The 12669-nt window shown below is 47.9% G+C and overlaps 1 protein-coding gene across 1 annotated transcript in view; it reads left to right on the plus strand.

Moving 5' to 3' along the window:
• LOC110153458 (alpha-2-macroglobulin-like protein 1) overlaps nt 1-11791 on the plus strand; it is a 34057-nt gene extending 22266 nt beyond the window's left edge. Inside the window, exons 23-33 of the mRNA XM_055166725.1 lie at nt 6-85; nt 1129-1203; nt 1310-1472; nt 1589-1774; nt 2111-2145; nt 2246-2470; nt 2615-2727; nt 2827-2917; nt 9843-9911; nt 11494-11599; nt 11691-11791. Of these exons, the coding sequence (XP_055022700.1) occupies nt 6-85; nt 1129-1203; nt 1310-1472; nt 1589-1774; nt 2111-2145; nt 2246-2470; nt 2615-2727; nt 2827-2917; nt 9843-9911; nt 11494-11599; nt 11691-11746 (1199 nt within the window). The 3' untranslated portion in view covers nt 11747-11791. The remainder of the gene's footprint in view (nt 1-5; nt 86-1128; nt 1204-1309; nt 1473-1588; nt 1775-2110; nt 2146-2245; nt 2471-2614; nt 2728-2826; nt 2918-9842; nt 9912-11493; nt 11600-11690) is intronic.
• Nucleotides 11792-12669: the final 878 nt, after the last annotated feature.

Below are 12669 nucleotides of genomic sequence, written 5' to 3' on the forward strand. Positions count from 1 at the left end.
CCAAGGCCCGTGCCTTCGTCTACATCGACCCAACAAAGATCACCCTGTCCCGGACTTGGCTCATGAGCCGACAGAAGGACGACGGGTGCTTCAGACCATCAGGAGAACTCTTCAACAACAGGATGAAGGTGGGACCAGCCGAAGACCTGGTTTAGACCTGGTTTAGTCCTGGTTTAGACCTGGTTTAGTGGTTTCCTGGTTTGGTTTAGTCCAGGTTTAGTCCTGGTTTAGTCCAGGTTTAGTCCTGGTTTAGACCTGGTTTAGTCCAGGTTTAGACCTGGTTTAGTCCTGGTTTAGACCTGGTTTAGACCTGGTTTAGTCCTGGTTTAGTCCAGGTTTAGTCCTGGTTTAGACCTGGTTTAGTCCAGGTTTAGACCTGGTTTAGTCCTGGTTTAGACCTGGTTTAGACCTGGTTTAGACCTGGTTTAGTCCTGGTTTAGTCCAGGTTTAGTCCTGGTTTAGTCCAGTTTAGTCCTGGTTTAGTCTGGTTTAGTCCAGGTTTAGTCCTGTTTAGTTTAGTCCTGGTTTAGTCCAGGTTTAGGTTTAGTCCTGGTTTAGACCTGGTTTAGACCTGTTTAGTCCTGGTTTAGTCCTGGTTTAGTCCTGGTTTAGTCCTGGTTTAGTCCTGGTTTAGACCTGGTTTAGACCTGGTTTAGTCCTGGTTTAGTCCTTTAGTCCTGGTTTAGTCCTGGTTTAGACCTGGTTTAGTCCAGGTTTAGTTTAGTCCTGGTTTAGACCTGGTTTAGCCTGGTTTAGTCCTGGTTTAGACCTGTTTTAGTCCTGGTTTAGTCCAGTCCTTTAGTCCAGTTTAGACCTGTTTAGTCCTGGTTTAGTCCTGGTTTAGTCCTGGTTTAGTCCAGTTTTAGTCCTGTCCTGGTTTAGTCCTGGTTTAGTCCTGGTTTAGTCCTTTTAGTCCTGGTTTACCTGAGTTTTAGACCTGGTTTAGTCCTGGTTTAGTCTGGTTTAGACCTGGTTTAGTCCTGGTTTAGTCTGTTTAGTCCTTTAGTCTGTTTAGACCTGGTTTAGACCTGGTTTAGTCCTGGTTTAGTCCTGGTTTACCTGGTTAGACCTGGTTTAGACCTGGTTTAGTCCTGGTTTAGACCTGGTTTAGTCCTGTGTGTTTTTTAGGGTGGAGTGTCCGATGACGTCACCCTCAGCGCTTACATCACAGCTGCTTTTCTGGAGATGAACATGACAGAATCTGTAAGTACTTTTACTACTACTACTACTACTACTGGTACTGCTACTTCTACTACTACTACCTTGCACCCTGTATTGACTCGTGTGTACCCTGGTGACCTCTGGTCAGGACTCGGTGGTAGAACGTAGCCTCTCGTGTCTGAAGAACCACTCGGAGAACCTGGAGAACCTCTACACCACAGCTCTGATGGCCTATGTGTTCAGTTTGGCTGGAGACACAGAGACTCGCGCTCAGCTCCTCCACAGACTGAGCTCCCGAGCCACAGACGAAGGTGAGAACACCACCGTCACGAGGGCCGGGACTCCCTACTGTTGTAGGGAGTATTATCTGTGACATAAGAGTGAGTTGTACAGTTGTAGGGAGTATTATCTGTGTCCTTGTGTGTAGGTGGTCAGGTGCACTGGTCTTCTTCTTCTTCTTCTTCTTCTCTGTCGGTGGAGATCTCGTCGTACGTGCTCCTCTCCGTCCTCACGGCGCCCTCTGTGGGTGTGGAGGACCTGAGCTACGCCTCCAAGATCGTGCGCTGGCTCACAGGACAACAGAACCCCTATGGAGGCTTCCAGTCCACTCACTAGGTACTACTACTACTACTACTACTACTGCTACTACTACTACTACTACTACTACTACTACTACTACTACTACTACTGGAGGCTTCCAGTCCACTCAGGTACTACTACTACTACTACTACTACTACTACTACTACTACTACTACTACTACTACTACTACTACTACTGCTACTGCTACTACTGCTACTGCTACTGCTACTACTACTACTACTACTACTACTACTACTACTACTACTACTACTACTACTACTACTACTAGCTACTACTACTACTACTACTACTACTACTACTACTACTACTACTACTACTACTACTACTACTACTACTACTACTACTACTACAGAACCCCTATGGAGGCTTCCAGTCCACTCAGGTACTACTACTACTACTACTACTACTCCAAGTACTTGTAGTAAACTGTTTGTACTGTGTAAGTACTGCAGTGGTGTGATTCAGGTGTAATTCCTCTTTAGGACACAGTGGTGGCGCTGCAGGCTCTGTCCCTGTACTCTGCTGTGGTCTACAGTCCGGACGGGTCCAGCACGGTCCTGGTCCGGGATCTGAACCGGCCCACAGAGGGGTCTTTGTCCTTCACCGTGGAGCCGAGCAACAAGCTGCTGTACCAGGAGCGCCCTCTGGGGGGCGCCGCGGGGCAGTACAGTGTGGAGGTGACAGGGAGCGCCTGCACCTCCATACAGGTCAGTCTGAGCGACAGGGGCACTGACTAGTCCTGGTTTAGTCCTGGGTTAGTCCTTGGATTAGTCCTGGTTTAGTTCTGGTTCAGTCCTGGTTCAGTCCTTGGTCCAGTCCTGGTCCAGTCCTGGTTCAGTTCTTTGTTTCAGGTCTCTCTGTTCTATAACGTCCCGGTTCCGTCTGAGGTCCGGACTCTGGGGGTGAAGGTCGAGACTCAGATGGAGTGCGGCGGCTCGGTGCTCCAGCTCCTCCTACAGGCCGAGTGAGTACATGACGCCCTCTGCGCCCGCTCCTGTCAGCAGACTCAGGCAGGTGCGGCAGGTGCGGCAGGCGTGACTGTGACCTGTCGGTTGTTGTGCAGATACGGTGGAGAGCAGAACAGCACAAACATGGTGATCCTGGACGTGAAGATGCTCTCAGGGTTTGTGCCTCATGAAGCGTCTCTGAAGAACGTGAGTCACTCTGACAAACACGTCACACCTCAACGTGTTTTTATTTTTATTTTTCTAGAAGCCAAAAATGTGTAATGAAGAAGAAAAAAACATAAATAAGTCACACTTTTTTGGGGGAAATGCATTTTATAAAATCAGACCAAGAGTTGTTTAGTCCTGGTTTAGTCCTGGTTTAGTCCTGGTTTAGTCCTGGTTTAGTCCTGGTTTAGTCCTGGTTTAGTCCTGGTTTAGTCCTGGTTTAGACCTGGTTTAGTCCTGGTTTAGTCCTGGTTTAGTCCTGGTTTAGTCCTGGTTTAGTCCTGGTTTAGTGGATTGTGGAGTCTGGACTAAGGATTAGACCAGCAGTGGGCAGACTTTTTGGCTCGGGGGCCACATAGGGTTCTAAAATTTGAGAGAAGGGTCGGACCAGGAGCAGATGGATGGAGTGGAGAGAAAAAAATAACATGGGAAATGTAGAAAACCTGAGTTTGAATTTCAATTGAAAGTCACTACAAAACATCACAACAAAATATCTGTCTTTCTAAAACACTGAAAATTAAATTGATAAAATATTTTATTTTTTATTATTATTACTAACAGTTACTATTTAAAAGCACTAAAAGTTGTGTTCTGCAGATCTTCTTCTGTTCAACGTGCCAGTATATGAGTGTGTTATATTCGATCTGATGCAGATTGGTCATAATGAGTGCATATACATGACCATCAGTATCCTGCTTACGATCGGGTTTTTTGATTCATGGTGCATGTAAACGCACTATCCCGGTTACAAGAATGTAAAGTTAAGTGTGAATGCGTCCAAAAGACAAATACTTCTGAAATACTTTCTGGGGCAGAATCTAGTTGTAGCCATCATCATACTTTCTTTAGTCTACCTCCCTAAACTGGATTTCTCACTGACGACCAAAATGCGCGATTGCAACACAGCTCTGTACGAGCCTTGGCCCAATCAAATGTTAACAAGCTAAACCGAACCTCTACCCATAAACACACTCCATGACATGTTAAGGGTGAAGTATAGTTCTGCGTCGACTCAACGCGCACTGCCACCGTCGCCTTGTCACCGTCGTTTTTGATTTATGGATCTGCATCGAGGTCTGTGCACCGCAAAGTAATTCGCCTGTACACGTCGGTCGACGCACAGGCCCTGCGTAGCCCCGAATTCACACCAGGAGCAGCAGCAGTGCTTAAAGGCCAATTTACGGTGAGTCGACGCAAAACTATACTTCAGCCTTAACATAGTCGGAGCTGCGCGTATTTTTTTAAATTTCAAAGTTTCAATTCACACCAGAGCGTCAGAGACGCTCCTGCTGCAGCCTGCACATCTTCTCACTGTTTTCAGACATCACATTTTGTACTTGCTTTTTATCATTTATTTTATGTTAAAGTGTATTAAGTGCATTGTGAATTAAGTGTATAACTGCAACGCATTTGCGTTAATGAGGTTTAAATCTATTAGCACGCAGTTTTTTTTTTCTTTAATAAGGTAAAATCACCTATAATTAACATACATTATGAGCGCGATTAAAATCTTATTTCCGTACAGGTAATAAAGATGATATGTTTATATGTTGATACAGAGACCTGCACTGAAGGATACGGGCATATAGTCGCTGAAACGGGCGAGTTTTATGTTCTGGAATTTTAAGGGCGGTTCAGGACTAAAAGCTGAAGTATAGTTCTGCATCCACTCAACGCTCACTGTCGCCGTCGTTTTTTATTTATGGATCTGCGTCGAGGTCTGTGCACCGCAAAGTAATTCACTGCCAAAACACTAGGGGGCGACGATATCTGTCCATTCATATATATGGTCTGTGTGTGTGACCCGCAGACGTCTCTGAAAAGTTTAACATGAACCATCTCCAACGCGATAAAAGCACAGAACAGACTCACCAATGTGACTGTAGCACAATGTGACTCTGTCACAGAAAGAACACTCATATTCCACTGAGTCGTGTCCTTTTAAAGTCCGAGAGAAACTGACCACGTACCAGGAGCGATTTTTTTTTGTTTGCTTTATAAGCGCTTTGTTTATGTAAGTTAGCCATTTTTAAGTTTTGTTTCTGTAAAATGTAAACACATATGCACAAAGCTGCATTAAACACATTATTTCTCAATGTATATTGAAAGAAAGAAAAGCCGACAGGAAATGTCTGTAGAGCGGTGGTACAGACGACCAATCACAGCTCTTATCGTCTGCGTCGCTTCTCCTGCTGTCTGCGGCGTTTTGACGCGTAGTTAGAAAATTTCGGACGCGTCGACGCAGACGATTTGACGCTGGACCGTAAATTGGCCTTAAACCAGGACTACATCAGGACTAAACCAGGTCTAAACCAGGTCTAAAACAGGACTACACCAGAACTAAACCAGGACTAAACCAAGACTAATCTTGGAGAGAGAGAGAGAGAGAACCCTGAGCCTCGCGGAGCAGGGTGTCCGAAAACAGCGACGGCTGCACGTACCTCTTCGTCTCTGAGCTCTGCACCGGTCCTTTCGCCCGCGGTCACTCGGGTCTACACGGAAGGACCTCTGAGCACATTCAGACAGTGAGTCCTGGTTCTGGTTTAGTCCTGGTTTAGTTCTGGCTTAGTCCTGAGTCCTTGTAGAATTGGTGTCTGACATCGTAAATCACGTTATATTTCTCCACAGTGAATTAACTTTTCGTCGTCCATCATTAGCCGTTCCTTGGATGCAGTGCGTGTTGTTTACGTCATTGTCTTGACTTTGGTTAAGTTATTTTGAAAGGCCATCGAAAGTTTATTTTGACACCGCTTTTATTTCCTGTCCTTTCCTGCTAAAAACCTTGGAGACGCGCTGTTGCCGCTGCAAAATTAGAACTCCAACCTACCTGGAGCAGCGCGTCAGCGTCCGTAAGGGGTATGAACTGGGTGTGGAGGTTACAACACACAATTTGCTGCTGGATCACAAATTGGACTTCTGTCTCAGAAAGAAAAGTGTTCATATATATATATATATATATATATATATATATATATTTATAAAAAAAATGTGTTTCTCACCTTCCACGGTGGTAGGTCTCTCTCACCCTCATTGAGCTCGGGTCCTCTACCAGAGGCCTGGGAGCTTGACAGTTCTGCGCAGTATCTTTGCTGTTCCCAGTACTGCACTTTTCTGGACTGAGATGTCCATTGTTTTTCCCGGTAATCTGTTGTAACCACTCTTCCAGTTTGGGGGTTACAGCCCCGAGTGTCCGATCACCACAGGCACCACTGATGCCTTTACTTTCCAGGCTCTCTCCAGCTCTTCCTTGAGCCCCTGGTATTTCTCTAGCTTCTCGTGTTCCTTTTTCCTGATATTACCATCGCTTGGTATTGCGATGTCAACCACCACGGCTCTGCTCTGTTTCTTATCCACCACCACTATGTCTGGTTGGTCCATCACCATTCTGTCAGTCTGTATCTGGAAGTCCCACAGGATCTTGGCTCGGTCGTTCTCCACAACCTTTGGAGGTGTTTCCCACCTTGATCCTGGGGTCTCCAGCCTGTACTCTGCACAGATGTTTCTGTACACTATGCCCGCCACTTGGTTATGTCGCTCCATGTATGCTTTCCCTGCCAGCATCTTACACCCTGCAGTTATGTGCTGGACTGTCTCAGGAGCCTCTTTGCACAGTCTACACCGTGGGTCTTGTCTGGTGTGGTAGATCTGGGCCTCTATTGCTCGAGTGCCCAGGTCCTGCTCCTGAGCAGCCAGGATCAGTGCCTCTGTGTGTCCTTCAGACCAGCCCTCTCAAGCCATTGGTAGGATTTCTTGATATCAGCCACTTCAGTTATGTTCCGGTGGTTCGCCCCATGTAGGGGTTTGTCCTGCCATGATGGTCCCTCCAGCACCTCTTCCTCTGGACCCCACTGTCTGAGACATTCTCTGAGCACCTCATCTGCCAGGGCCTTGTCCTTGATGTACTCAAGGAGCTTGGATGTTTCATCCTGGACAGTGGTTCCCACACTCACTAGTCCTCGGCCCCCTTCCTTCCGGCCTGCGTACAGTCTCAGGGTGCTGGATTTGGGATGGAACCCTCCATGCATGGTCAGGAGCTTTCGTGTCTTAACATCTGTGGTCTGTATCTCCTCCTTTGGCCAGCTTACAATCCCTGCAGGGTATCTGATCACTGGCAGGGCGTAGCTGTTGATTGCCTGCACCTTGTTCTTGCCATTGAGCTGGCTTCTAAGGACTTGCCTCACTCTTTGCAGGTATTTGGCCGTAGCCGCTTTCCTTGTTGCCTCTTCGAGGAGCCACTTGCTTGTGGGATACCAAGGTACTTGTAACTGTCCTCAACGTCTGCTATTGTTCCCTCTGGGAGTGACACCCCCTCTGTGTGGACTACCTTCCCTCTCTTTGTCACCATCCTGCTACATTTCTCAAGCCCGAATGACATCCCAATGTCTGTACTGTAGATCCTTGTGGTGTGGATCAGTGAGTCAATGTCTCGCTCACTCTTAGCGTACAGCTTGATGTCATCCATGTAGAGGAGGTGACTGATGGTGGCCCCGTTTCTGAGTCGGTATCCATAGCCAGTGCGGTCGATTATTTGGCTGAGGGGGTTCAGGCCTATGCAGAACAGTAGTGGGGACAGTGAGTCTCCTTGGTATATGCCACATTTGATGGACACATGTGCAAGTGGCTTCCCCTTGGCTTCAAGGGTGGTTTTCCACAACCGCATCGAGTTCGCAATGAACGCCCTTAGAGTCCTGTTGATATTGTACAGCTTCAAGCACTCAGTGATCCATGTGTGTGGCATTGAGTCATAGGCTTTCTTGTAATCAATCCAGGCAGTGCACAGGTTGGTCTTACGGGTTCTGCAGTCGCGGGCGACTGTTCGGTCAACCAGGAGTTGGTGTTTGGCTCCCCTGGTGTTTTTGCCGATACCCTTCTGTGCTGCACTCATGTATTGATTCATGTGCCCACTTATCTTAGCTGCAATGATGCCTGACATGAGCTTCCATGTTGTGGAGAGACAGGTTATTGGCCGATAGTTGGATGGGACTGCACCCTTTGAGGGATCCTTTAGGATCAGGATCGTACGCCCTTGGGTTAACCATTCAGGGTGAGTCCCATCCCTTAGCAGCTGGTTCATCTGTGCTGCCAGGCACTCGTGGAGGGCAGTGAGCTTCTTTAGCCAGTACGCATGGATCATGTCAGGGCCCGGTGCGGTCCAGTTTTTCATACCTGGATGTCTGCCACTGTGATGGTGACTGGATTCTGTTCAGGGAGGTTGCTGTGGTCTTCTCTCAGATCCACCAGCCACTGTGCATCGGTGTTATGTGATGCCTCCCTTTCCCATATGCCTTTCCAGTACCTCTCAGTCTCCAGCCTTGGTGGGTCTGCTCTGCTGTTATTACCCCTGCCACTGAGCGTACACTTTCACCGGTTTGTGTTGCGAACAGCCGGTTTATTCGTCTGGCCTCGTTATCTCGTGTGTACCTCTTTAGGCGGCTGGCCAAGGCTTGGAGCCTTTGTTTGGCAGTTTCGAGTGCTTCAGGTATGGGCAACTGGTTGTACCTCTTGGGCACTTGCTTTTTCATTGCACCTTTCTGGGCCTCTGACAGTTGGCTCACTTCTCTCCGCACCTCCTTGATTTTAGCCTCTAACCGTCTTTGCCATGGTGGGTATTGTATCGCATGGCTCCCATGGTTGCTCTTATAGCCCAACACACATCTAGGATCACTGCTGCTGAAGTGTATATCAGCTCATTGGTTTCAGTGATTGTTGTGGTAGGGATCACTGTCAGTGCTGCATTCACATCGTCTAGGAGACTTTCAGATGGTACTTCACTTAGCCTCTGTAACCGGCATCGGGGTTGCCTTGTGTTCATTCGGGCCATGATCTTATCTTTCAGGTCAGTCGCTGCCTCGCTCAGCGTGATACTTATTGGGGTTTCGTACCCAATCTCTGGTTGGGGAGTTGGTGTCAACTCCCCTCTGACCTGGCACACTGGTTCCCCCTTGCCGTGGCATTTGTGTTGTACCTCATCAATCTCTAGTTGTGAAAGCAGTTGCCGTTTGTGGATGTTGGAACACTGAGCTACTAGTTGTTTGGCCGTTAGCTTGGACTGTGGGTATCGTAATAACCATTTCTCCCACATCCTGTTCATGTAACCCCTCTGCCTAGGGTTACTGTAGTAGTAGCATTCCAACAGAGCCTTGTTCTCGCATCTCGCCGCCGTGTTCCAGTAGCCCATTTTTCATCAAGGTGCCCTGGTTCCCCAGCACCTGATGCAGACCTTGTTTTGGCCGGGCGACGTCTGAGCCGGCATGTCATACGTTTCTTTCTCTCTCATCATTGTATGAGGTGGGCAGTAGCACGAAGGGTCTTGCCCAAGGACCCACACTGGTTAGCTCATTACCCCCCCCCTGCCCCGTCAGAGGGGGGCTGCATACGGCCCCCGGGCCATAGTTTGCCTACCTCTGGATCAGACTCAAGTGTCGTTTGTTTGTTTCTCTTAGTGCTTCTTATAATCCAGTGAGACTTATGTTTGAAAACAGATGAGACAATTCAACATTTTTGATATTGAATTTTATAATCTTAAAAATACAAAACACAACACTGCACCTGTTTTACACCAGGACACAGTCACATGTACAAACATGTACAACATGTGTGTTTGTCACATACATGTACGTGTGTGTAGGGGCAGTGTGGCCTTATGTCACACAAACCACTCGGATCCAGATTATGAAGACATTCCTGACACGTGTTTCCATATAAATGAGACAAAACTCCAGTAAAAGCTCAAATATTCCTTTATTTCATCATGAGCCATGAACACGGACAAAACACTGTTCTTCATCAGTTTGTAACACCTGTATAACCTAATTAATGGACTTAAATAAACAACAACCCACAGAAAACAAAGACACAGCGCCACACGGACCATTTTGGCCACTACAATGTGTGTGTTTTTTTTCAGCTGGAGTCTGAGTCTGGAGTCGACCGAGTGGAGCGGAACGAAGATCACATCCTCCTCTACATCAAAGAGGTCACTTTAAAAACACTTATCTACTCTAGTCCTGGTCTAGTCCTGGTCTAGTCCTGGTCTAGTCCTGGTTTAGTCCAGGTCCAGTCCTGGTCTAGTCCTGATCTAGTCCTGGTCTAGTCCTGGTCCAGTCCAGGTCCAGTCCTGGTCAGTCCTGGTCCAGTCCTGGTCCAGTCCAGGTCCAGTCCTGGTCCAGTCCTGGTCTAGTCCAGGTCCAGTCCTGGTCCAGTCCTGGTCTAGTCCTGGTCCAGTCCTGGTCTAGTCCTGGTCCAGTCCTGGTCTAGTCCTGGTCTAGTCCTGGTCTAGTCCTGGTCTAGTCCAGGTCCAGTCCTGGTCCAGTCCTGGTCTAGTCCTGGTCTAGTCTGGTCTAGTCCTGGTCCAGTCCTGGTCCAGTCCTGGTCTAGTCCTGGTCCAGTCCTGGTCTAGTCCCTGGTCTAGTCCTGGTCTAGTCCTGGTCTAGTCCTGGTCCAGTCCTGGTCTAGTCCTGGTCTAGTCCTGGTCCAGTCCTGGTCTAGTCTGGTCTAGTCTAGTCCTGGTCTAGTCCTGGTCTAGTCCTGGTCTAGTCCTGGTCTAGTTCCTGGTCTAGTCTGGTCTAGTTCTGGTCTAGTCCTGGTCTAGTCTGGTCTAGTCCTGGTCTAGTCCTGGTCTAGTCCTGGTCTAGTCCTGGTCTAGTCCTGGTCTAGTCCTGGTCCAGTCCTGGTCTAGTCTAGTCCTGGTCTAGTCCTGGTCTAGTCCTGGTCTAGTTCTGGTCTAGTCCTGGTCTAGTCCTGGTCTAGTCTGGTCTAGTCCTGGTCTAGTCCTGGTCTAGTCCTGGTCTAGTCCTGGTCTGGTCTAGTTCTGGTCTAGTCTGGTCTAGTCCTGGTCCAGTCCTGGTCTAGTTCTGGTCTAGTTCTGGTCTAGTTCTGGTCTAGTTTCTAGTCTAGTCCTGGTCTAGTGCTGGTCTAGTCCTGGTCTAGTCCCGGTCTAGTCTGGTCTGTCCTGGTCTAGTCCCGGTCTAGTCCTGGTCCAGTCCTGGTCTAGTCCTAGTCCTGGTCTAGTCCTGGTCTAGTCCTGGTCTAGTTCTGGTCTAGTCCTGGTCTAGTGGTCCTGGTCTAGTCTGGTCTAGTCCTGGTCTAGTCCCGGTCTAGTCCTGGTCCAGTCCTGGTCTAGTCCCGGTCTAGTCCTGGTCCAGTCCTGGTCTAGTCTAGTCCTGGTCTAGTCCTGGTCTAGTCCTGGTCTAAGTCCTGGTCTAGTCTAGTCCTGATCTAGTTCTGGTCTAGTCCTGGTCTAGTCCTGGTCTAGTCCTGGTCTAGTCCTGGTCTGGTCTAGTCCTGGTCTAGTCCTGGTCTAGTCTGGTCTAGTCCTGGTCTAGTCCTGGTCTAGTCCTGGTCTAGTTCTGGTCCAGTCCTGGTCTAGTCTAGTCCTGGTCTAGTCCTGGTCTAGTCCTGGTCTAGTCCTGGTCTAGTCCTGGTCTAGTCCTGGTCTAGTCCTGGTCTAGTGCTGGTCCAGTCCTGGTCTAGTCCTGGTCTAGTCCTGGTCTAGTCCTGGTCTAGTCCTGGTCTAGTCCTGGTCTAGTCCTGGTCTAGTCCTGGTCTTTGTCTTACAGTTGTCTAAAGATGTGCCCGTGTCCTTCCGTCTGCGTCTGGTTGAGGAAATTCAGGTCCAGAGCCTCAAACCTGCTGTGGTCAGAATCTACGACTACTACCAACCAAGTACTACAATACTACACTACTGCAATACTCTGAATACTGTGTACTTTTCATGGAGTAGAAGTACTAATGTGTGTATTTTTGTTGTGTTCAGGTGACGAGGCAGAGACAGAGTACACGTCCCCGTGTGCTGCTCCAAACAAACACTGAACATTTTATAAACAGTAAATTACAAATAAACAAACAACAAACGAATCATGTTTGTCTGAATGTTTTTATAATCTGGTTTAGACCTGGTTTAGACCTGGTTTAGTCCTGGTTTAGACCTGGTTTAGTCCTGGTTTAGACCTGGTTTAGTCCTGGTTTAGTCCTGGTTTAGTCCTGGTTTAGTCCTGGTTTAGTTCTGGTTTAGTCCTGGTTTAGACCTGGTTTAGACCTGGTTTAGTCCTGGCTTAGTCCTGGTTTAGTTCTGGTTTAGTCCTGGTTTAGACCTGGTTTAGACCTGGTTTAGACCTGGTTTAGTCCTGGTTTAGACCTGGTTTAGACCTGGTTTAGTCCTGGTTTAGTCCTGGTTTTAGACCAGTTTAGACACAGTTTAGTCCTGGTTTAGACCTGGATTAGACCTGGTTTAGTCCTGGTTTAGACCTGGATTAGACCTGGTTTAGACCTGGTTTAGACCTGGTTTAGACCTGGATTAGACCTGGTTTTAGACCTGGTTTAGTCCTGGTTTAGACCTGGTTCAGTCCCTGGTTTAGTCCTGGTTTAGATCTTTTTTAGACCTGGATTAGACCTGGTTTAGACCTGGTTTAGTCCTGGTTTAATCCTGGTTTAGACCCAGTTTAGACACAGTTTAGTCCTGGTTTAGACCTGGATTAGACCTGGTTTAGTCCTGGTTTAGACCTGGATTAGACCTGGTTTAGACCTGGTTTAGACCTGGATTAGACCTGGTTTAGACCTGGTTTAGTCCTGGGTTAGACCTGGATTAGACCTGGTTCAGTCCCTGGTTTAGTCCTGGTTTAGATCTTTTTTAGACCTGGATTAGACCTGGTTTAGACCTGGTTTAGACCTGGATTAGACCTGGTTCAGTCCCTGGTTTAGTCCTGGTTTAGACCTGGTTTAGACCTGGTTTAGTC

Source organism: Boleophthalmus pectinirostris, unplaced genomic scaffold (assembly GCF_026225935.1).
Source record: "Boleophthalmus pectinirostris isolate CB_2022bp ecotype Guang Dong unplaced genomic scaffold, ASM2622593v1 HiC_scaffold_9, whole genome shotgun sequence".
NCBI classification, from domain to species: domain Eukaryota; kingdom Metazoa; phylum Chordata; class Actinopteri; order Gobiiformes; family Gobiidae; genus Boleophthalmus; species Boleophthalmus pectinirostris.